General features: G+C 34.5%; 1 protein-coding gene and 1 long non-coding RNA gene across 4 annotated transcripts in view; one reads left to right on the forward strand and one right to left on the reverse strand.

Moving 5' to 3' along the window:
* The window catches only part of LOC106172325 (uncharacterized), a 93,448-nt gene that overhangs the window by 2,107 nt on the left and 64,263 nt on the right, over positions 1 to 27,078 (reverse strand). The window lies entirely within an intron of this gene.
* Positions 1,477 to 27,078, forward strand: part of LOC106172222 (protein amalgam) — a 91,999-nt gene continuing 66,397 nt past the window's right edge. For 2 of the 3 annotated variants that reach the window (XM_087001817.1, XM_087001818.1), the window contains exon 1: positions 1,477 to 2,518. In XM_087001817.1, coding sequence (XP_086857943.1) covers positions 2,335 to 2,518 — 184 coding nt within the window. In that variant the 5' untranslated portion in view covers positions 1,477 to 2,334. The remainder of the gene's footprint in view (positions 2,519 to 27,078) is intronic. The other variant, XM_087001819.1, reaches the window with a different exon arrangement.

Below are 27,078 nucleotides of genomic sequence, written 5' to 3' on the forward strand. Positions count from 1 at the left end.
TAAGTTAAATTTTGATGTCCTTTAAACAGTGGAATTGGACTGATTGCCTTTACTTTTTAGCTTTGGTCCAAAAAATGATCCAAGTTTAAAAAGATGCAATCAATCGAAGACGGTTTATATCTGTAGTGAATGGAGCATAAGGTGAAAGATCAATTGTGTGCATTATCATTAGTATTCATGTCAGCAACTACAAATATACTGCTACAATCTCATTACCCCTAGACAGGATACATTCCACTATTATGAGCTGTAATACAGTATCACAATAGAAGGTAAGAAGGACTGTGTATTGATCTTCTCCAGATATTTTATCCCCTGCTCGCACTTACCCAACTTTCATGGAACTTAAAACCGATAACATCTCAAACTACACAACAATACACAGCCAAAATATAACTGATAACTAAGTTTTCCCCAATTTTTATTAGTTTTAGCAATTTGCAGATTTGATTAGTTTGCTATTCAATGACCCATTGTCCCAGTCAGAAAAGCTATCAATACTGGAAGCAATGCAGCAGAAGTGAGGGAATTCTGACATGAATACTTTGGGGGATTGGACTGTATGTGCAGTAAGAAAGAAGAATTTTCCTCAATCTCTGGCCATGTACCTCTGAGGACAGAAGCAGTGCAAAACTGAACAAAGGAAAATCCTTTGGCCAATATTGTATTGGTTAATCTTTTGAATCACAGACTCACCTGTAAAAGAAAACAGCATGCTTGTTGAATTTTTTATCCCTGATAAAATCTTAAGAGCTGGTATTACTACTAAATTGATGTTTTGAAAAAACTTGGCATCTAGACTGGGAAAAACTCCAGTTGTTTAAATGAATTATTTTAGTTTATCTCTATAGATAGAATAATGTCTTGCACATCTTTCTGGTTTCAGACTAAAGTGTCTGGGGATCTTGAAATGTGCTTTGATGAATAATTCACACTGAGGTTCAAGAAACCAAACTAAACAGCAAGCCATTTTACTCCCAATTTTCTTAGAAGTAACAATTTTTTTATGATTATACTCTTTACAAATCATAATTACTGGCCAAACTAATTTGCATTGTTTTCTCTCAAACTTTAAATAGTTAGAGAGATAGGTTACTTGTGCCTATAATTTTTGATTTTTAAAAAATAATATTCGGCTTTGAGATGAAGAACTAATATGCAAGTTGGCAATCAAATGTTTGAAATGCCAAGTTGTTTTTTACAAGCCATTTTACTGAAGCATTCTTTTTCAAGCAGTACCAAGTAGAGTTGAAAGAAAAAGCTCTTAAGGGAACTGTGATCACTTGACTGAGTAGTAAATGAACCATGGATATTGGTGACTTGTATTGTAATCATGTATGCATGCACACATGTAGCACACATGTAAACACACATACACATTGAAAGAGTATAGTAAAGTATATTTGCCATCAAGTTTTCTTTCCAATACAACCAGATGCTGCTCTATCAGCAAAATCTTTAAGGAAATGGAATTTTCTTTTCATGACCCTATAATTATATTATTTCTATAATACCAATGCAAGATTACCAATCCATTGCCCCTGCTTCAGGCTCAGCGAAGCTTAGTTTAGCAATAACTTTGCTTTATTTCAATCCCACTAGAATTGTGGACCACTTTAATGTTTCACACTTTATATACCCTGACTAAATGTAATGAAGGTGTTGGACTGCAGTCAAGTATGTCCTCGTCAATTTCCAGCTCTTTTCAAATCGTCCATCAGTGAGCAGCAGCTGCTATAGCCAAGCTTAACATTGATCCATCTGGATAACTGATGATATCCACCCTGTAACTGATCATATCCGCTCCTGTAACTGATCACATACAGGAGAGACACTTGACAAACTGTCAGTCAGTCGGAGCTGATGTTGGTCCCATGACAAGCTGGAAATCGGGCACAGTGGCAAAGCATAGATTTTTACTTAGTACAGGAAATCCTATTCTCCCTTCACACCAGCTATTGATGATTGGCCAAATAGATGCAGCATTTGGTGTGAACAATAACAGGCACTTGAACTGAATTTGGAGAGGCAATACTTAAGGAAATCAAGAGGAGACCTAGGTGTTACATATAATCAACAGCAAGGACTCATCTGGGAAGAATACAACGGAAAAAAGTGGGTTTGAACAAGCTGAATATCAAATTGGCACACACTGAAAAAAAAGCCCTGAGAAAATGAATCATTTGAATAAGAATAATTAAAGCCAAGATTTTGGACGCAGTTACTCTTCAGTTAGAAATCATTTTGTGATTTCTGTGATAGTGCATATTTCTTTAGCTCTTTAAATTGGAATGTTTCCACTGTTACACTGCAGAAAGAAGTAATTCAACAACTATGGGCTTATTACTGTCACCAGGTCAATCAAGTGCCATAAGTATCATAGTCCTACTGTTGTGTATGAGCACACAGGTGGCACAGGTGTGCTGTGAAGTAGACTATGGGTACAGTAAGTTGTGCTTTAATATTTTCAAACCCAATAATGCTACCTGTAACATACTGCAATGGCTCTTCGAAGAAGGTAATATTGCACTTTTTATTCTTTCTTTATAGCTCAGTGTTGTATTATTAAATTTACAGGGGCAGATCCATGGGTGAAAGTTGTAAAAACTGAAAATGTAGCTTGCAATTTCTCAGCCCATTTAGACCATATGAAAAAAAAATTATCAAAATGAAGACTGAAAATCTTGAAATCGGGCATTATCTTGGAAATTTTGGAAACTCATGCAGATCCAATCAGGCAAGTTACAGTCTTTTTGCCAGGCTGACACAGTTTCAGTATTTATTAAGAAATCCAATAATTTAACATTACAAAATTATCTTCGGCAAATTTTTTTGACTTCCTTCCAGAAGGCTCAGGAGACTGTCCTCATCTGCCCCTGCAGCATGTGTTTCTACTGCTACTTTCAATTTTATTTCTCTATATTTTGCAGTAGTCCTAAATGGTTTAATTTTTTTTAAAAATTGCATAGTTTAACAATATGATCAAAATTCAAATGATCTTATATGAGTTTCTATTTTACATTTGTTTTGGTGTTAGGGAAATTCTTTTCCATCATTAGGCAAATACAAAATATATTATTGCAAAATGCCAAGTATTTCCATTCCCACTGGAAATGGAAATTATGTTTATGGAAATATTGTTAAATGTAGTCAAATTGTTACATATTCAGATTCATATCAAGTATTCATTTTATGTATTCTTCTGTATTGTATGCAAAATATGTTCTTTTATCTATTCATTTTAAAATCTATATTAAGAATGCACTGATCTTGTAAATCTTATAGTACATCCAAGGTGGTATTAAGAATTTCACTGACTGTCATACAGTTGTATATTTATTGCAGGAGACAGTAATTAATAATTATTTTCATTACAATCAAAATGTAAACCTTAATATGATCAAAGCAGTATGTATATATCCTTGATATGGTGAAGATAACAATGCAATTGCAAAGGTTGATAAAATGGAAATTTGAGTTTTTGAATCATAATTTTGAATTTATTCCAGCTGATTTAGAAGAGATGACACATCATACATACATACATACATGCATACATACATACATACAATGTGCATTTATTCTGATGTGGAATTTGTATATTTTTTGAAACATGGACCAAGAAATAGCCATTCTCTACACTCTCAGTATACTCATTTATATATACATGTACTTAAGTACATTTAACATCTTAATCATTTAGGTATATCATCTACCCAGTTTCTGATTTCAGGAAATACAGTGCTTTTACTAGCATATATCTTGATACTTGTCAGCAGAAAACGGTGATTTATGAGCCTACTGGCCATTTCAGCAGACTCCAAGAGATAATGAAATTTAAAAGTAATTACCATGATAACCCATATATAAAGCTTGTCAACCCTTTTTTTTGGATTTAAAGGAAGCTGAAGACTAGAGACCATTGAACTCATGCTAGGGGAAAAATGCTCTTCATTAATATTGATGGTTTGTCTGTGCAAAATGTTGTTCTTCGCAGTGTCTTGAAGCTCCTCTAAGTAGGAAAATAAAGAAAAAACAATCATTGTCCTGGTGATCTGTTGGTTTCAATGTTCTTTTTCTAGATATAAATGTATTATTATGCCCCTGGGTTATCAAGTACTTACCATCTGTTTGATCAGCTTTTGCCATTTTAACATTGCATGTGATCCAGTCATTTAGCAAGTGCTAATACAATTCATTTCTCTCAGCATAAAAGTTAAAAAGTTGCAAGTGCTTTAATGGATATAGTTAAGTGGTGCAGTTATTATTGGAAAAGATTAAGCAATTTAGTCTTTACAACCATACATCATATAGCATCAATCAAATGTAAATTGCCTTGTTTTGTTTAAAAAAGAATAATATTCAATTATGTACATAAATAAAGAAACCACCAGTAAATTGCATCATTTGACTTTAATTTGTTAAAAGGCTCAAGGCAGGATAACAATCACAATAAATGTAATCAAATTCTATATCATCTTGGGGGCTTTGGATGTAGGCATGAAAAAATGGTTCATGTTTGCGTACAATAGAACCTACCTAATAAACATGTATACCCGGTATAATGCCACAAACAGGTACATGAACAAATTTACAGCTTTTTGTTATACCACAGCTGCATTCAAAATAGAGGAACACCCTCACATGATACATATGGTGTTTGTTCTGATGGGTGTTAAGATGCCAAAACAGTCTCAGAGGACTTTCCAGTGACCACAAGTGCAAGCAAGCCCAGAAGTGCTGGGGCTGGTTACAAAAGTGTTGTAGGGGGAGGTTTAACACTTGAAATTCTGGTCTATTTTAACCAAGGATAAATCTACCTTTTTTTTGCAAAAGGTCTTGCTCACTGTGCATTCACTTTGAAAATTAATGTTGATTGAGTTGTGTAAGATACTAGTATGAAAGCATATGTTAGTTGCTTTCCAATGCTTACAAGTCACCAACCTGGTTTATTTATTACAAGCTATGGGTGCAGAATTAGAAATATAGGAATAATGTAAAGAACATATCACTTTCCACCTGTGATTACATTTGTTTAGACTTTCTGCAGTTGGACAGCAGCTTTGCCAATTCTAGTGTTAACTTGAAGATGGGGTAAGGGGGGTGTAGCTTAACTAAGTTGGTGTGAAATCTGAACAGGGTTAAACGAATGACACTTCTCAAGCATGAAGATATTGCTTTGCTACTATCATTATTACCTATGCCAATGAAGGACAACTGGGACCAAGCCCTCAAGAGATAGCTATCCAACTGACCGAAACTGTCATGTGACCAGCTCATCAGGTCAATATGGCACTCATTGCCCTGTTTAAGATCAGTGGTCAGAATGCAATGCTGGATTCTTGCTTTATCACTTTTTATAGGTCCAGTATTAGATTTTTTTCATCATAAGTTATATTTTCATTGATGTTTGTTTATCTTTATGTTGTTGCACAAGATATTTCAAAAATGTTTTGACAATACTGTTGGGGAAAACTCTTACTCGGAAGGGAAAACAGTAATTCCAATTCAACTGATTTTTGGTCTCAAAATATTTTTAAAATAATTTTGCATTGTCTTTTACCTTGGTCTGTTCTCTTGGAGTACTCCCTAGTTATCATCATTGAAACATGTACTTGCCAAATAATCAGACACTAATTCAATAACATCATCAAGTGCAATGCTGTTATGTTAAGTTTTGGTAAATGTTTTAAACATATGGAATCCATTATAATGAAAAATCTTCAAATCTTTTCTGCTACAATGTAAGACTCATATTAATGAGCAACACTGGAACTTGTAAGTGCATTTTTAAATAACTAGAAACAAAGAAATAAAAAGAAAAAAACTGGATAAGAAATGCCACTACATTACAGTATCTATTTTATGTGTTACCTAGTTAGTTAAGGCAATGACGAGACTGGCACTGACATTCAACTTATTTTTTTAATATTCATTATTTATGATAAGGTTGTAGCAATCCTTTGATTTTTGTTTCATCGATCTTGCATGGTTATCCTGCATGTGTCACTGACACATCAAGGATTTTACCATTTCACCTACGTATAAATATGCATGCATTTTTATAAATGAATGATGCAAAATATTGAAAAACTGGTGTAAATCCATATTGACTGAGACCTTGCTGCTGGCACTGTCTACTAAGGCTTCGTTCACATGGAAAGTCTATTTTCTAAAAATCTATTTTCTTTTTGCGGTATATCTTGTGATCACGGTCTGTGCCCTGAATATCCCGCGCCAGTTACTTCCAAAGCTGTAATTAATTCTCGGCTGTACTCAGAGGAGATTCTGATACCTTGGCGCTTGCGCAGTGGCGGTCACGGTTGCTATGAAAAATGTGTTTGTCGATCTTGTGCAACAACAAGACGAAGAAGATGAAGAAGCTATACACACGACAGATACGAGTACAACCATCATGATTCGATGGCAAGCGATGCGGCAACGGAGGATGAGATTTTATAGAATGCGAGCACAGCCGAGAATTAATTACAGCTTTGTATAAGTAACTGGCTCGCGCTGCCAGTAATTACGCCACGGGATATTCAGGGCACAGACCATGATCATAAGATACTGGAATAGAAAATAGATTTTTAGAAAATAGACTTTCCATGTGAACGAAGCCTTAGGCTTCGTTCACATGCAATGTCTATTTTCTATTTTCTATTTTCTATTTTCGGTATGTCTTATGATCACGGTCTGTGCACTGAATATCCCGCGGCGTAATTACTGGCAGCGCGAGCCAGTTACTATAAGTTACTATAAGTAACTGGCTCGCGTTGCCAGTAATTATGCGGCGGGATATTCAGTGCACAGACCGTGATCATAAGACATACCGAAAATAGAAAATAGAAAATAGAAAATAGACATTGCATGTGAACGAAGCCTAAATGTGGAAACTAGAAAATTAAGCGACCAAAATTTAGCCTTCAAATAAGTGCCAGATTGTATTTAGTATATAGGTTTCCCAATAAGGAAAATTATTTGACTATGCCAAAAAGTAAAATTACTTTTTTAATACAGACATGTCTTGGAAAAAACCTAGGCAGCAAGGTTTGCAAATATCCAGACACTTAACAGAAAAAAGTCATTCCCGCTTCTCCATTTCAACATTAACAATCAATTTTGTAAAATATGAATTGATAGTGTTGATTTTAGAAAGGAACCTGTCCTTTAACTAAACAAAACCAAAATACTGTTTGGCAGTTAACAACAGAAGTGTCAGGAGGTGACAGCAACAGCGAAGACGTGGGCAGACAGTAATCTGACTATATGAAGACCCAAACAGTGTCTGTATATATGAGTAATAATGTAGTGTGGGCATGAGATTTTACTATGAAACAAAACTTGCAGCTTTCAAAAATCTCAAAGCACTATAATTGAAAGGGAATAATTGTGTTTCCTGAATGCTTACAACATTTCACACTTTGTGATTGAATCATACTACACTTGATAAATGTACTAGTAGTTTTCTATCCCTCCCCTTGAGTATGTAATCCAACTAGGACGTTTTAAGAGTACATGTTAAGCTACTGACTATGTGTATGTTAATGGTTCAGAAAGCAGGGAAGTGTGATTTGTAAAAAAACAGAGAGCACTTATGAATAGACAAACTGGCTCCATCATGCTATGTAAACATTGTCTTCAAAAAAAATTACACTTCTCTAGGAAAAAAGCACAAACTTTATCTGATGATTTATTGTGTGTCTCTTCGCTGACGATACATTATATTTCCATGATTAAATAATAAAATATTCTAGCTAACATAATATGTAGGCTATATAATTACAGGGCAATCTTATTGCCATTTTTCCATTTTCCTAATTTTTCCCATTTTTTAAATTCTCTAGCACACACAAGCATGTGAGCCACCAGAATAAGAAACATGCATATCAGATCTAGAACTGTTCCAGTCACCCCAGTTAATCAAATTTCCTTTCCTAATTAAAGCTTTATGTACATATATAGTGGGGACATCATTTTCAACTACATTCCATTTGCCTAATTTGAACTTATGTATACGACTATTTCATTGTTTCTAGAGATGTTCACTCGCTTTATTTAAAATAGCTGCATGGCTACAAAAAAAAAAAAAAAAAAAAAAAAACTCAGTGAGAGATGTTAGTCTAGAGATGAACACAACTACAATCTAGAGGTTTACGTAATTAGTTCTTATCACTGGGTTTGGCTCCAAAATAAATTAAACTCATATCTTTCATTTGGCAAAGAATGTCATTCATTCTTCTGACAATTTTAAATCGGGCACAGGACCAGATTTGAGGTATGAATCCTAATAAACAGAAAAAAGTAATTCAGTCAATTCATATCTTATGTCCATTATCAATTAAGATAAAATCAACTAAACAAATGGTATGTCAAGCTGAAATACATGTACATGCACAGTATTTTCAATATCCAAACATCCGCTGGTATAAAACTGCAGTAGGCCAACTAGTCTAAAAGAGGGAAATGTTACACTGATCATGCCCATGGGAGTAGGAAAAATACACATCAATCCTCTAGGCTTGCAGGAACACTTTAGTGAGGAATCATTCATAATTGGGCTATATTTTCCATGAAAAAGAAAATGTTAAAACTTTCTATAGAAGTATAGTAGATAACATCTATAAGTCACTTTATAATGTATCACTGGTGAAGCTCCCAGGTATGCCACTAATTGATACAGATGTAAATAAACATTACACATACCAGTACAATGGTGTAGTACAGTTGTGATCTAATAAACCATAAAAAAGGGAAAGGTTGGGAAAAACGATTATATACAGCTAAAAATAGATAACCTCATGTTCTGCATAGCCAATAAACCCAAAACTCAATAAGGATAGACATATTTTAACAAATAAAAAGAGAAATGTCACTTAACATGATTCACACCACCACTTATGTATTGTTTTGTTAGAGGTAATGGAAAGCAGGATGAGATCAAGTTTCCATGGTAACAGAATTAAAGGCATATAAAAAATAGGTCAGGCATATCTATACTTCAAGGTACACTGTACTGATTTTACACGTTTGAAAACTTCTCAATGTCATTTTTTTCTATGTATATACATATCCTTTGTAAGTACTCATTTTTCCCAATTTAGTCCTTCAAAAACAGTTTTAGCCCCTAAAAAAAGGTTCCTGATGTTAATATTTTTTTATGAAAGACATGAAGGCATGGCTAACATGGCATCTAAATGACTGGTCATATAATTTAAAAAATAGAATAAGACATTGAATCCAAGTGCAGGGACAGGTCGAACATTAATTTGTGAGTAGGAGAAAATTGCTTTTTCTTTGAGGAAAAATTCATTTTGGTAGGTTAATCACATATAGAGCACCTGAAATGGCAAGAATATTAAGTTTCCCACTAAACCCTTTTTCAAGTTAAATCCACTTCACAGGTTTTCAATAGATGACCTTCGTGACCTTAAGGATATTGGCACCAAATGCCCAAAACTCCTATTTACTGCCTTACATACATTCTTTTGGGTAATAAATAAATCTTCAGTGTTCAGTGACTATATTAATTCACATTTACACATGACATCTTATCAATGGTATCATAATTGCGATTTTGGGGTAATAGACTTTAGACCACGGTGGAAGTGAAGAACAAAAGTCTCAGACGTGGTGTAACTCGCATAACCGCACGTCTCGCACGAATGCGTTATAACCCTCTGATGGACCTGTGGTCTAAATAAGATAGATCCCTCGTCAGCAAGGGTTATGTGACATCCACTCGTGCTACGCACTCGTGTATGCCACATAACCCTTGCTGACTCGGGGTCTATCTATTACATAAAATTGGTTTCTCAAATTTCTCTTTAACCTGAGCACCCACGATCACCATTTCAATACCAATTTAATGACTCAATTTAGTACTCCAAAACCCTGCCAGCAATTTTTCTTAAGTCAAAAGCAAAATAATACCTTTTTAATGAAAATCTGTAATTAGGGGCTCATATTCCATAACAAAATGTTTAAACCAAAATGACGGCACATAATTGTAGCCCATACATTTATCGTCAACTCTGCCAATTTAAAATCTTGTTCAGGGATGAAGTTACATACCATACCAATTGCTATCTCACCTCAAAATAGAAAGGTGTTAAACTGATGATTAAAGATTTGAGTTGCCTATGCTTGAACATTGCAACAAGAAATAAAAATGCTGATATTTCATATTTGGGAGGGTTTTTTATTATTTTAAATCAGCACAAAGATAGATGCATTACTGAATAATTAGATGCAGGAAAAAAACTGGATGATAATAAAAGGTTACAATACCCTCAAACAAGTCAAGGTGTTTGGCAAACTCATCTTAGCACCAGCCCTATAAGGAGCTTGGATTCGCCATGATTTTTTTTTTTTTTTTTTTTTTGTAAGGCACCCCTCCCTGATTTTTCTTATCAAAAAAAAAAAAAAAAAAAAAAAAAAAAAATCTTGTTGGACCCTTTGAATAAGTCATCTTAACCTTTACCTTTGATATTTCTTTAAAGCTGCACTTAAAAAGTTTGAGACATTCCCTTTAAAACAATTTCATGGAAGCATTTTCAATGTGAAATAATTTGTTTCTTTGAGGCAAACAAATTTCATTTATTCCAATTGCCTGTGGTTGTAGTGGTATGGCAATATAACAGTGGGTGTAATGTGTCATAGTTAAAACAACAAACGAGTGAGCTTAAAAGCATTTATTGCTTTTCTATCTAATAACACTTACCCTAACTACCCAAAAGTATTTAAGCTTTCCTATATATTAAAAAAAAAAAAAAAAAAAAAGAGTTCACAAATTGGAGTTCATAAATTTAACTTGGCAGAGAATAGAAATCCTCACCCTTATCATAGCAGAAAGAATGGAATTTACTTTGAAGTGTGGCTATGATGAAATAAGTATCGGTGAGGGTGAGTGGGAATGAAAAAGAGGCAATTTCAGGCACGTTACTAAACACAAGCTTTCTGCTGCTGCCACTAGTGCTGCCGAAAGTGGAATGATGAAGTTAAAAAATTTAAGTCTGTGAGGTGTACTGTACGTACATGATATGAGGAGAGCAGTAGATGTTGCATACACCTTGCTGAAGAGTGGATGACTGTATCTGACTTTTATGACCACAGGCAGCGAGGACAAAAGATCCAGGCATGATGTAACTCAAATATGAGACGTATATGCAAGATACACCACATCTGGGTATTTTGCTCTTGACACTCATAGCAGTATAGCATAATATTACTTAAGGGAGTAACAATGCAGGGGGAGTAACAATATGGGAATAAAAAACAGATGACCCCATATACAAGAACATTTGCATTAGCTGTATCTTGGACCCATTATGCAACAGCTGATGCAACCTAATGTGTAATGGCTCAGTTTAGGTTGAATGTACCAGTTTCTTGGCTGAAATCACACAAACTCTAAGTCTATATTTAAACAATAACAGTGCTTATTGACAGGTGCCTGTTATGCTATTGGAGATTCACCATATCTAAATCATTTGTCCTTGACACTCCCCATGCTATAATATTATTTTTAGGGGAGAGTAACAATGCACGCATGTTAACAACCTAATGGGGAGTAATGATGCAGGGATATTGAAAAAAAAAATGACCACATTGTTTCTAACAAAACATTTTCTTTAGGACCATTATACAATCTACCAGTAGTGTCTTATGGGTCCATTAAAGCTGCATGTACCCATTTCTTGGCTGAAGACGCACACATTTTAAGTCTGAATATAAACACTAACAGGTTAAAGAAATTAATAACTTGACAGCAGATGTCAAAGTTTACAATAAAAAGAATTAAATGTCCCTACAAATCAATTTTCTTATAATGATTGATCGATCCATCTAAATGCCGAGGAAACAAGACTAGTGCAAGACATTATTTAAGTGTGCCAGAATTCTGTTATTCTGTTATATCTATAAAGGCATTTATTTCTAATACTTAATTGGTCTAAATGTGGCAAAATTAAGCCTGAGCTAATCAATGAGATCCACCCTACCATGTACTCAAATCCTCAGAGCAGAGCACGTACACAAACACAAACAATCCTTCCATAACCACTTGAAGGATGTTCTTGTGTCTGTTTCCATTTGGTACTTAATAAGCTTATTCCGCATAGATTTATGGTCTGTGAATTATTTGTATAAGGGCATATACAGCTGTTAACACATGTCTTTATAGATCAGATACAGTGCTCTGTAATGGTAAGGTTGAAGATTACATACACAGAATAGCACTTACAGATCTGGATAAACACATGAACTGAATATCAAAGTGGTGAAATGCACGAAATAGTATCTTCCAATTATCAAATTCATAATATATGGCATAAATTGACCAAACAAAAACATGTCAAATTAACAAGAATGTTGACTCTGTAAGAAGATGGATACAATAGATGCATCAATTTCACAGAAACAGTTTATGCAAGGTTTTTATTACAGTAAATACAGTAAAATAGTTTTGAACTTGATTTTGAAAAAAAAAGTCTGTCTTTATATTCTTCTTAATAAAAAATATAGAAAAAGTCTCCTGAATAATGAATAATCCTAAAAAATTAATAATCTCCAGTTTAAATAAATTTTGTTGGAACATGCCTGTAGTCTTCACAAGTAGTGACAATTGACCAAAGGTGACAATTAAGGTAAAAAAGTTGATTGCAAAGTATGGGAGTTAAACAGGAATATTAATTGTTTTAATAACATTACTCTTTCTTGCTATACCAATTGTTATATACTTGCATAATTTGCAAACATGTAATGTTTGAAAGAGCTCATGAGTGCTTAAATTAGGTAGCTCAGTCAATGTCTTCTGTGAAATAAAATTGACTTATCTATCACAGTCTGTCGTTAGTGCTGAGATTTTGCTTTGACCATAATCACAGAAGATTTCCAACATACCAGTAGGATTCAATGAGCGCACTCAGAACAGATGATCCATGGACTTACTGATCTGGCGACAAAATATGGCTGACCCCACTTAAAAGCGATGCCGCTAATTCCATGATGGTCTCCCCACCTCCAATCGTGTCGTTGCTGTATGGGCCTCAAAATTAAACCTTGGAGCCAAGGTTTTATTTGTTTAAAATGGTGGTTGTGGAGGTGGGGAGACCATCAGGGAATTAGCAGCATTGCTTTTAAGTGGGCCACCCATATTTAGTCCACAGATCTGTTAAATCAACTTATTCTGAATGTACTCAATTTCTAACCACCCTGTCCTGAATGTTAAAATGGATGGCTGTCTCGATCAGACTTGCTTTGTTTACATAAGGAATCACACAGCCATGGGGAAATTTTTTGATACAGCATGGACCTTACAGTAATAATTGATTGCATAATGTCAATGTATTTGAATAATACTGACCAATTTTATCAAGGACTGGTTTCATAAAAGAATTTAGTCAGAAGTTGGCATTATCTATAATGACAGAAACAGAACAAAAATTTTGTTCCACTTTGAGATATGGGATTAAATCAGTGGTAGTCCACTAGAATAGCAGCTGTCTTTCCTACATATTAACCACTTCATCCTTTCTTCGAAACAGGCCCAAGATCCCCTTTTAATTTCATAAGTAGACTAGCTACCATTGATTTATCCTGAGGCAAATATGACTAAAAATTTTCCATTTCTAAGCAAGGCCAACCTATAACTTTAATTATGTACTTTTTATAAACTGGTTCCTAGTTTTTTATTTGAAATAATGGGAAAGCACATCGCACAGTAAAAAACAAGTAAATGAAATTATCAAAGGCAAAACAATCATTTTAAGTCATGAATACCTCTGAAGTGAACCTAGGCTGAAGACTAATCTAATTTTTCTGTTCACAATGACACTTGATTCTCTAGGAATATACAAATAATCACCCTTTTCTTTTTGAAAAACACAATGCGCAACAACAAATGAAAGAAATTATCTCATGAGAGTGCTTGGCAGTAGCTTTACCAGCAACTGGCAATACTGAAGGATTACTAAGCACTTATAGCCAAAAGAAGTCTCTTGGCATTTTGCTTTTTATTGATTTCAGGAAAAAAATTAACTCTCTCCAATGACCATTCCAACTACTTACTCAACTCTTTTCATGCCCATATTACAAGTCTCTAAAACTATGTATCTTTGTCAATTATGTCTCTCTCGTTACAAACATTCACACTGTGACACAAATGAACACACACACACTGTGATACACACACATATGCACCCACCCATTTTGACCATTTGCTTTTCACAATCCTTTTTTGAACTCATGAAAGTAGTCTTTAGACCTTTACATGAAGAATGCATTAAAATGGAAAATTCTCCATCATACCATAATGCAATGTTCGACACCAACATCCAGAGTTGATCGGCTGACAAATTGTGGGAGCACACCACATCAGTTTAGATTCAATTATGAAGGTACATGAGATAGCAGAGGGACAAGATTGAGATAGAACAGGGGCAAGACTGAGATACCCCGGTAGAAGAATGGCAATATTTCTTTTTGTTCAACAGCAGCAATGTTATTCTACAAGATGCCCCAGGCACATACAAGTCATACAAAATAATCTGGATTGCATGGTCCTAGTGTGTATATTTTGTTTTGAACCTAAAAACATCCCCATGAAACACCTAGAGTGGATAACCCCTATTTCCCAAATGATATTTAGTTGTCATTTCTCTGAAAATCCAGTTAAAAGGGAAAATGAAATATTATCTTTTTCTATGGTTCATTAGATTGATGAAGAGTCACAATTTCATTGACAAAAGGGTGTATATGTCAGGACAATATTGATTAGTGTAATGAAAAAATCCCACGGCCTGTCTTTGCTCAATTGGCTTCCTTCAAGAGAAAGTCTATCAATTCACATTTGGTATTAAACCCTTCGAGGTGCATTTATATCAGAATTTGAAGAAATGCAATAATTAATAAAACGTGGTTTATTTAAGGCAATTTTGATCATTTGAAAAATGTTTTGAATGAATTACCTGTAGGTATTCAAAATAGAGAAATTTTAATAGAATATTCAACCAGTTGCATAATTTAGTTGAACCTCTTCCATCATCAACAGCAATACACAAAACTAAGGTGCAATTGGTTGTTTTACTTTAAATATATCTATATAGGATAATTCAATATAGCTCAAGTCACAAATTTTAGTTAGACGTTACTAGATTTTCCTGTGCTACTCATAATTTTTTTCTTGAATTTTTGATATTTTAAAGAACAAACTTTTTTCTCAGCTCTTTCAGATAATAGGGTAGATAATAGGGTATTTCCCCAGACGTATCTTACTAATAAGGCTGATTCCTGAGCAGCGGTCCGGCCCTTCCCATAAAAAGGGATGATTGCCATCATTTTCAAACTTCTGGCTACATACCTGAGAAAAACATTAAGACAGTCCAGAATCTATTACCAAGAATGTTCTATTGAAATCTGACTAAAAACAAACTGTCAGAAGTCAAAATAATGTCTCTGATTGCAAAAAGAGGACAAAGCAAAGTTATATATCATTAAAAATCTAATAAAAATGTCCATAATGGTTGACTTAATGGGTTTTGAATTATTTTTTAAAATACCTTTCTTAAAGTTATGTAATTATAATTTTAGTGTAAAAAAAGATGGGATAGGGAACTCAGAGGTACCAAAATGATCACTTATGAATATATAAAATGATTTGAATTTTACGAGGTTCTTTATTTTCAAGCATCTGAGCATTTTGGTTGAATGATCAATACCATTGAATGGGTGTTGTGTTGATATTATGCAGCTTTGCAAATATTACAGTGGTTTCAGAAAGGTAATCTAAAGTAAACCCTCACTTAGTGGCAACAAACCAAAGATGTACAACATGATTTATACATTGTACCTGTACACAAAGATTGCCCACTGCTTTTGCTAGGCTTTTGTGCATTCCTTATTCCCTGAAATATAGATAACTTCAATCAAACAAATTCCGTAAACTGTCAAGTTAGGCAGGAAGCATCTTGTCAACAGACAGGCAATGTCAGAAACATATTACAACATAAAAGGTTTTCATTCCCTATGCATATATTCATTAATTCTAGAACCAAGAAAAAGCCAGTACCACTCCAACAGCAGATATGTCAGAGTTCGCCGACTTCAGATATCGAAATTAATCACATTCGTTTGGATTTTTTCCTTCACTAGAATCAAAGAGGCACAGGGGAATATTCCTGTATAGGACAATCTCAGGTGAACCACATAGGCTCACTTGTTAGTTGGAACAGTTGCTATTGATAGACTAGCTTTCATTCGAAGCCAATTCCCAACCCTGTTTATAGTGGTTTCCCAGTTGATTTGCATGTTTTTGGCAAGCAAGAGATAAAAGAGCAAGCCTAAAATGTTTTTTTATTTACTACGGATAAAGTGATAGAAGAAACCAAAATGAAGAAATTGAAGATGTGAGCCTGTGATATGATATATCTGAACTTGATTTTAAGTCCAAGAAAACTTAATTCAAATTTCTTGTACATTGTACAGGCCAATTTGAGAAATTCATTCAGGTTCAGCATTTTTGCCAAATGGTAAACATCAAGATATACTTAATTATTATATAATAAGCATAGCAGATCTTGTATCCAGAAATGTGAGGTCTGATAAATTTTAATATCAACCGATGACATTATCACCAATCATTATATCAACCTAAGGTGTAATTGCTGTAATAGCCAATCACAGAAAAAAGACATTATTTATCAGACAAAAGCAAAGCAGGATGACAGGGCTGCAACTTCTGACATATCTTGGAGGCCACTAACATCCAGGTATTATATCATAAAATAAAACAAAAACTGACTCTAATTTCCATCAATATGTTGTTTTCCAGACCTCAGAAAGTCGGGCAATGCATATATAATTTAAGGTCACCTAAGAACAGCAATCAAAAACTGCATAATTGGATTCTTTCATTAGGTCATATTAAAAATTGTTTATATTATATGTTACATTATGTTGTGTAATTTCAACTAACAATATCTATCAATGTGTTCTAAACAAAATTTTAATTTCACTTAAATTCGAAAGTTTTGATTTTAAAACATCCTTGTATCAACCTTCAGAGAGCCATGTGGAAGGAAAGTTAACTTACCCTCTTTAAATATAGTATATTGTTTTATCATTTTACTGAACTATTTTAACCAAGCATTTTGGTAGCATTTTCTATAAAATCAAACTATTTAAATGAGAAGTTAACCTCAACAATTATTTCAGAAAGTATTACTGATGTCCAGGTTGGACTATTTTTTAAGTGCATGAAATAATTGGGGTAATCATGCCCCCTATATTGGAGGCTGATATCAATTAGTATTTATAACTCGGGCACAGTAAATGTCACTAATAACATGCTATTACTGTTCTAAAAACAAAATTAAAGATGAAAAACACTTTCACACAACTTGCCCCTGTACAATGACCTGCAAACAATATTATATAAGGTATTTACAAAACACTATACACACTTTGGTCTCAGAACGACTGATGAAAAGTTTACCATCATTATGAAGTCCCAAGAAGAAGAAACCCTCACTGCACTAGCTTAATTTCTCTTCTCCACTTTTGCTAGGAGGGATCTAGAAGTAGTAATAGAAACTCAAGTTAATTTTTTTAGTAAGTAAATAGTCCTACACATTGTAATTGCTTTATAACACATTCACTAAAATTATGTTTATATTGTCATTTTCATCCACCCAGGTGGATGCATATGTTACAGTGAATAAACTAAACTAATAGTAAAGGACAATGGTACATGTATTAAGACTATGCATGTACTTTACCAATGTCAGTTGACAATATCGCCTGCAAGAATCTTAAGTTCAAGGTTGATTATAACATCTAGCTATAAAAAAAGGAAAACATGCAATCACATCATGCAAGTTATCAATTTCTAAGTAAGTGTACCCATGTGCATGCATCTAAGCAAAACTGCTCAACTTCTGTATCTATCCTACACCCCATTTCCATAGATTAGATCGACCTACTTTAGATCGACCTAACTCCCTGGGGGTTCACGCTAAATAGCTGTCAGCCAGGCAAACACGAAAGTTAATTACCCCCTTACAGCTTGTAGTAGGCGGGACGGACATTTAAGTCGGATTATCTGAATCTAGTGAGACTCCCCGCAGGGATAGATCGATCTAAAATCTATGGGAATAGAGCCTTAAATATACATGGTATAATGTACCCAAATGCAATTAAGTGCAAACATGCTTCATCCCTCAAAGACTTCTTTAGAGTAGTCAAGTCAGGAAAATAAAAAAAATTTAAAATTATTATATTGTAATGTAGAAGGAAAATTTTCTTATGTACAAAGGTATGTTCCTAGTAAACCCGAAAGAATTCTTGGATTCGTTTTTTAACAGGAGCTGCTGTTATCATTCTAATTATAAATAACAAACCACTATAGTGTCCTTAGTTTATTGTTGGACCTAAAAATTATATAGCCAAATTAAAATTTTTCTGGAATATTTGGCACCTTTCCCTGAATGATTTAAGTACATGTATATAGCATTCAAAACTGTTCACAGATGCATGATCAACATGTATAAAGTTCAACTTGTTCTTGAATTTTTTTTTTTAGTTACTCGCATGCATGGAGATGATAAATGTTAAGCCTCTACCAGGGCCACAGATTGATTTTTCACTAGATATTCACAGATATGTCTCTGGTCGCACTGAGAACAGATGATCTGCCGACTAAACATGGCCAGGCCTTCCCAACTACCAGACTCGGCACCTACGGGTCCAGTATAAACCGGTTTATCTGACCACACTACCCGTTTTCAAGGTGTGTGTCAGATCGCATAAAAGAGTATCAGCCACCACACCGATTTTACCTGGTGCGCGATGTGATGGCGATGATCCTAGTAATAGATAGACCCCGAGTCAGCGAGGGTTATGTGGCATGCACGAGTGCGAAGCACGAGTGGATGTCACATAACCCTCGCTGACGAGGGATCTATCTTATTTAGACCACGGGTCCATTAGCGGGTTATAACGCATTCATGCAAGACGTGCGGTTATGCGAGTTACACCACGTCTGAATCTTTTGTTCTTCACTTCCACCGTGGTCTAAAGCGGGGTCGGAAAGTAGTGCATCTCATCTACATTCATGCGCTGCTGCAATTTTCCCTGTTTATGCTAAAAATCTGACAATACCGCAATTTTTAACATAAAATTTAGGTTCGAACATAGCCAATGATCTGTCGGGGGTTAAATATTTTCTGGACGAGATTCAGTGAGTCGTCTGTCGCCATGTTGTCACTCGGAACTACACCAATGTCTCCGCACTCGACAATAGTATGGAGCTTGCGGAATGAGCCGAGGATTGCCGATTTCCATGTTGTTGTATTCATACGACTCCTACTTGACGAAAACGAGGCGCGATACCCGGATGACAGGTAGGCTTACAAAATTTGTGATGGGGTATGATACTCTTTTATGCGATCTGACACACACCTTGAAAACGGGTAGTGTGGTCAGATAAACCGGTTTATACTGGACCCGTAGGTGCTGAGTCTGGTAGTTGGGAAGGCCTGATGGCCGACCCCACTTAAAAGCAAGCCACCTAATCCTCTGATGGTCTCCCTGCCTCCACACATACGTGCCATTAAACAAATTAAAATAGGTTTACTTGCTAGGCCCCTGCAGGGACTAGGCGTGTAGAGGCAGGGATACCACCAGCTGATTAGTTGGCACTGCTTTTCAGTAGGTCTGTCATATTTGATCTGCAGATCTGTTAGTCCTGTGGATCAACTTGTTCTGAATGAGTTCTCTGGCTTATTCTATGATCTTTCCTACACTGTGACCCTGTGCAGAAGACCAAATTACAGGATTGGTCACTGTACTCTGTCACTGCCGCTTGGCATATCTCTGCCAAGTCCCTCTGACAGTTAATGGTTCTGATCTTGACAGTTATTGCTCTGATCTTGATTGCTTGCTCTACTATGACAGATACCTTCCTTACTATAGTGCTTGGTTTACCAGACAGATACGGGCAGACAGATTATGTAACAACTAACAAGTGTTTTGCACCTGCTTAGCACTGTTCCGAGCTGCTGACAATGCAGAAACAAAATTTCCAGGATTTTTTCATTTGCTTTATAATGGTGCAACATGTATTGTGTGCCTATGAAGGGTTGTGAAGTTTCAATGCTACTACAAACTAATTACAGACTAGACCAGAAAAGAGAAGAACAACTTACCCAGTAACTTAGTACAAACAAATGAATAAACTTTTTTATTGAATGCATTATGGCTGCACAGTATGCAGGACTGGTTAATAAAATCTGTTCTACATTATCTAGTGATAATAAAGAAAAGGTAAGTATCCTGTGTGTTGGTATTCCATATTCAATCAAACATGGATTAATTTTCAATAAAAAAGGAAGGTAGAACACCCTTGGGCAGTCTCATGGTACTTACAAGCAGTGTGTTCCACACTTTTAAAGTAATAAGCTACATAAAGGGACCTGTGGCTCAGTACTTATAACACCTATTCTTATAACAAGCCAAGACATATACACAAAACAAATTAAACCCTCTTGGGAATGTATAAATTGGTAGTTTTTTTCTCCAGAATCATATTAGTTTGTCTTAAAATGGTTTAGTTACACTCAACAGCTTTTAACAGGTAGAAAACTCTCACAGATCTAATGTTCTTATATGATTAAAAATAGTCTATTGCCATGATACATGAAGCTAACTTTAAATGAATATTGCGAATTTGTCATTTAAGTATAGATAAATTTCAAATATCTGTTTGTAGGTAAATGCATAGGAAATAATTTAATGAATGATTAAGAGGCCATTCAGAACATATCTATAGATCCACGAATCAAATGTGGCAGACCCTACATGAAAGAAGAGCCAACTAATCCGCTGATGGTCTCCCCATCTCCACACGCTCTGTCCTTGCAGGGGGCTAGCAATTAAACCTCAGAGCCATGATTTAAACCATTTAATGGCGCATGTAGATCCTTGGAACTTCTGTTCCGAATGGCCTCTAAGTCTTGATATAGATTGTAAACATATAGCCACTGCAGGTAGGCCACTTGAAACATGAAAAATATAACCACTAAGTAAATATCACCATCCTTAAAAAGCACCCTGACATAGTGAGTATAGTATGGATCCCATAGTTTCCCACTAGACTTTTCAAAATGGGAAAATAGCATCTGGATTTGTAAAAATAATCAATTCTCTAGTAAAGTGACACAATTTTATATCCAGCACAACTGTAATTGGAGTCAATGAAGATGAGTTATCAAATCAACAATTATTATGATGAGGAAAATAGCTGGATAGAATTTCCATTCATTGGTAAAATGGAATAATTCATTTAACTCAATATCTGTTGAAAATATTGATATGAAACAAATATAAAATACTTACAAGGATAAAAATTATTATAATTATGTACTTTTCAATAATTGCCCTGGTAAACTTCCATCCCATTCTACAATTATGGACTGTAATAAGTTGCATATCACCCCCCCCCCCCTCCCTTGTGAAGGTGATATTTAAAAAATTGTTTGAGTATTTTGCAGTAGTAGATACAACAGTAATCCTTTTGACTCAAGTCTCAGAGTTACTCCTTCTCTCCCCTTGGTAAGACATGACAAATGATTATTTTAACAACCTGCCAATATCCTTAAGAATATTTTTCAATCACATTTCTTTTTAATCTTACTTTTTGATCATACTTTATTGATCAATAAACTTTTTATACTTTGTGAACCAAGTTGCCAATGACATTCTTCCTCAACGTGAAACCAGTTCATGATTGATTACTTTGGGTTATGCTTAGTGCTCTTAGTTGATGGAATGTGACCTATAATACTAAGATTATCTAGAACATGTGATTTCTTCATTCAAGGAAACTGTGCTGCAACCAAGCCATTATTGTAATGGCAGATTCTTAATTCAAGCAAGAACCTTTTTCTTTCAAAAATGACTGATTACTTAAAGGTCGGAATCAGGGCAGGTCTAACAAAAAACAATGTGAACTCCACCATTTGTATGTATTCATCATTTGTGTAATCTCAGAGTGGAGTTGTTAGTGGAAGGATCAGGAGGGTGAACAGACCCAGTGAGGGCATGCCTTGGTACCTCATTGTGCTCAGCAAGGCTCAAAATCAAAGCGTCCTCTTTCTATATTAGTCAGACAACAGGTTTTGGTGCAACCAAGCCATTGATTTGAATGGTCCCTGCTGGTGAAAAGTTACTTGTCATCTAAGATGTGATTTCTCATATAATGAAACTATACTGACAGTCATACAGTCACTTTCCATTTCAATGAGATTCAATCCAGGCACCTTCATAAAAATCCCTTAATGCTGCCTATTACAGAAACAACAATTAGGAAATAATTGGAATGATCAGATTGATCTCATGAATGATGTATTCTTATACAACTTTATTAGAAATATCACATTCAAAGAATCTGATGAAGTTATAGGACAAACAGACGAAGGCAAAAAATTATGAGCTATAAGACAAAGGAGTCAAAATACTGCTGTTTTGGTCTTGGCATGAAATTGGAATTTTATATGGTATTGTATATACTGTGGACACAACTAAAAACTACTTAGGTGGTTCATATGCATTACAGACTTGCTAGATGTATATTTTATGTATCACAGATTTTCCTTTACTGCTTTAGAAGTGTAAAGTTGGATTCACTGGTGACAGCACTTATTACACTACACGTAACTATGCTGAGCAAATGGCACGGCACCACTTTTCTAAAGAACAGTAATCAGTCCAAGTAGTAAATGTGAGTCAGACAATAATGCAGAAGTACATGCTGAGCACTATGTACAAGCAGTGACTTTGTTTAGAGATTTCTCTTTAAAGTGTTCATCAACATTCCCATGTAACTGTAATCACTTTAGATGGCCAATGCTAGCTTACTAGCACCCGTCCATCCGATATGCCAGTTAACACCTGAATTATTTACATAAACATGCTTGCTGCTGTACAGTATATTATTAAATAAAGCAGTTAGTCTCATTTGAGTGCCTGGCATGATCTGATTTATCTACAATTCTGAAAAACTAAGCATAATGAAACCAGATTAAATACCAAGGTTAAGGACATTGTGTAGAACAACAATGCTGTAAACAAACATAATGAATGAAAGGACCTTTTTTCCCATTTTAATGATTATAACATGCCTGTCTTAACTGTCGGACAGCAATGACAGACTAATATAAGTAATTTGTATGAATCAATCAACTTTTTTATCATTTAATTATCAATCAGCATTGGGCAGCATTCATTAAGATATGGTTGTTATTATATAAGCTAAGTTTAATATCAATTAAACATCAAATGCCCATTTTGTCAACAGGTGACTTGACAGATTGGAAAGATACCAGATTGGAAAGATATCAGGTAATACTGTCATTTCTACACAAAACAAGGTGAAGGAAGAAGTTTATTTTTCACACCATCCCCACTTCTACAAGATAAGCATCACCAATATCAATTGATGACATCAAAAATGCCCAGCCTTCCATATTTGAGAGATCCGAACAAACATACCTATTGTTTTTGCAAGTATAGTTTCCAAAGTAATCCAAGTTCTATTGAAGTGGGGACATGTCTGAGGTATGTGAGTTTAACATGACTGTTAATTTAATAACATGTCTTTCTTACATGTATTGTATAATGGAGCTCAAAAGTGAACAACTCAGACAACTTTTTAAAGCTTTATTCTAAATAAAACTTTGTTTCACCCTGAATGTCATTAACGGCTGCTGCATGAATGGAAATTACAACAGGGATTGGAGAAGGGGGAACAGAGCATACCAATTTCTCCTGCAACAGAGGCGAGTACTTTTACTACAAAAGTAAAATTACCCACATCTGAATGCAGCATACAACCCAATTAATAAAAAATATAATATCACCCATAGGGTTGCTAATATTGTAGTCTTTATTGAAACATGAAAAGAATTGGTTCAATGTTTGAATATTTTCAACTACAAAACAAAATGCATGGCAGGTATCTTGTGTTGGCTCCTGGGACAATTATTTAGAACAATTATCTCTCCAGAAGACTTGTATTCACATTTGTTTCCTCAAAAACAATGAACATAAACTGGCAAGGTAAATGGCCAGCATCCTATACTTGGTATGGTGTGATTGACAGGAAAGTCTAGATAGCAGACATGCAAATAAAAACTTGGCAAACAACTGCCTCAGTTGCATAATTATAACTGCCCAACCAAATAAAGGTTCTAAAATTAGGTTTTGAAAAGCTTTCCAAATGTTTGCTACACACATAATTTTCAGCATGCTGCCAAAAATGTCAATTTTATTATGCAGAAAATAAGAATAAATATAAACATGCTTGGTAACCATGACAAAGTTTATTGATTTATTTTTAATTTCATAGACATAAATTTGCTTAGTGGTTGTCAATATTGTCAATAATTCTGCAAAAATAATCAAACAGCAAAAGAAAATAGTTTCCAACATATACCTCATTCTTAGGTAAATACCAGAAGCATAATTTTTCCATCTTTATCAAATTTGATATGTTTCATCTAACTAAATATATTTCAGTCAAAAGTATAGAATGATAATTTGTTTCATCAACTTTCCTTCAAAATGCTGATATTTCAGAATTTCAAGAATATAAATTTAAAACCAACCATAATGAACTGACATGGTATTAATATGTTATAGCTTCAGAAGTGGAATGTTGGCACTTGGATGTCAGACTATCTTTACAAGTACTCCAGTCACTTACAATAATAAAAAAATGTGATAACTGATGTATCTGTTGGCAAGATTAATGCAATATAAAATTAATAATTTAGCATCCCATCTTGTCAACTCAAATATGTTTTAATGGTAGACATTATTGTGCCAGCTCACCTATCACAATTACGTGAGACACAATGCACAACCAACTGCAATTCATGGCCAACTATTTTAAAATGACCAAAAATCCACTTTTCATAAATCTTCATAATAAAGGAAAAGAGATACACTGATTAAGACATAGCACACACTGCTTCTTTATACCATGGTTCCATTCCACTTCTCAGATTTCCCTATATTTTACTGACAAAAATGCCTTAAGAAAATTGGTCTGGGCATCGAGGTGCTTGGTCTTGCCACTTATAAAAACCTTTGCCTATGGATCTGTATGTGGTAAATATAATACATGTGCAACTTTGTAAACATTATGCATTTCTGGTTTCTTCAGGTTCCCAGCATGGAAACCTTTGAAAAATTTCTGCCAATTGTCAGTTAATACTTTAAATGAAGTTAATTGGCAATACTTTTCACCAAATTCACTTGGGGCAAAGCTGATTGGTATAAAGAAGGACAGCATAATAGAGCACTACAGCAATTTGCAGTAATCGATCTAGGTCAACATGAGCAGCAAGTTTTAAGTCATTTGATGTCAGCAATTTCATGCAAAACAAAGCAGAAAATTAACCACTGTAATTTTAAAGAGAGCAATCATTGTGTTAAGATCAATCAATGCAATAATGATAATTTTATTTAAAAAATGTCATAGATATTACATTTAAATAGAAAAAAAAAATCAATGAATGTGCCACAAAGATGTCACATGAAAGAATTTGTCAGATAATATATTTTTAAAACTATTAAATAATACTAAATCAACTAAAACTGACCATTCTGCAAATTTGAGCTTAAAAGTCTAATATACAACAAAACTGTCAAAAGTTAAGCTTCCATCAGATAATTTTTTTTAATACCCTGTAGACGAAAGAAATGAACTAATGTTCCCCTCAGGGAAATCTTGCTTCTGGTTTTTATCTAATTCATTTAACTTGCTTTTAGGTTTTAAAACATCATTCCTGGGACATAATAGAGAAGAAATCCTAGTGCAATATCATGCTATAATTCCAATATTGAACTTATGGCCAATTCAATTTCAGATCTATTAATTTCACCACTTATACTACAAGCAGACAACATATTATGATAAGACCATCTGACATTCAACAGTTTTTGCCAGTTCTAGATATTGAATGCTCCAAGTTTCTACGCCTACTTACCATAGTTCCAATTCACCAAGGGAAACCTCCATATCAATGTAACATGCTAGAGCAAGCTTGCCCAAGTGGGTTGGTTGGCTCAATAAACTTATTTTCCCCTCCCTTGCCAACTGATTGCTGGTTCTCATCAGTTAAGTTGGGATGATCACATCCTTTGGAACAAAGTACTCCCTGAGTAGTAATCCCTAAACTTACTCATTATAAAAAGAACTGAAAAAATACTGGAACTAGCTATTTTCATCATATTTTGAGCAACTTCTTTTTCTAGTTTTTCCATTTCGATTTCATTCGATTCCATTTCTTAAGTATGGTTAAAAATAAAAGTCAAAACAGAATGGTTCATTTCATTGATTATCTGGCCCAAGTATAAAACTGAACTAAGTCAATTTTACATGGAGACTATTATAAGCACTATGATAAAACTAACTTGAATAACTAAATCTTATTAATAGCAAGAGGGGAACATTTTAGTAATTCCATCACCTTATCCAATCATTTTCATTCCCTGTGTAACAAATCTAATTTTGTCAAGCTGTTTCCTCAAAATGTGTTTTGCCAAATATCATTATGAAATTTCTTAGAGATATTATTGCTGTTCTTCTCACCTGGTGCAATTAAGATGTCAATATACCATAACTCAACAGAAACCATTGTAATTCAATTTGACATTGACTGGCATGGACAAAACTTTAATGACAATGACTGAGTCATAATTCATTTCTCATGTTTGAAATTTGATTAACACATACCCCGAAAAAATGTTTATTAAAAAATAATGTTTTAGACATTCAAGTTACAAAAGGAGGGAAATACTATAAACAACTGCTTTTTCTTTTAAGGCAAAAATGGGACCAATCATTGCATTGCCCTCTTCTGTTCAACACTGTCTCAGATTTCCAAGATACCTTGTGCTCAAACAGAAACTATTTGACCTAAAAGCAAACTTTTGGAAGCAGGTGGCACATCTACATCCATTACTTAGCAACACTTTAAAAGATGTTCAGTGGCTTAGGTGCCCAACATCAACAGG

The sequence above is a fragment of the Lingula anatina genome, chromosome 1, assembly GCF_051362555.1.
Source record: "Lingula anatina isolate TDL-2025a chromosome 1, LinAna3.0, whole genome shotgun sequence".
NCBI lineage: Eukaryota > Metazoa > Brachiopoda > Lingulata > Lingulida > Lingulidae > Lingula > Lingula anatina.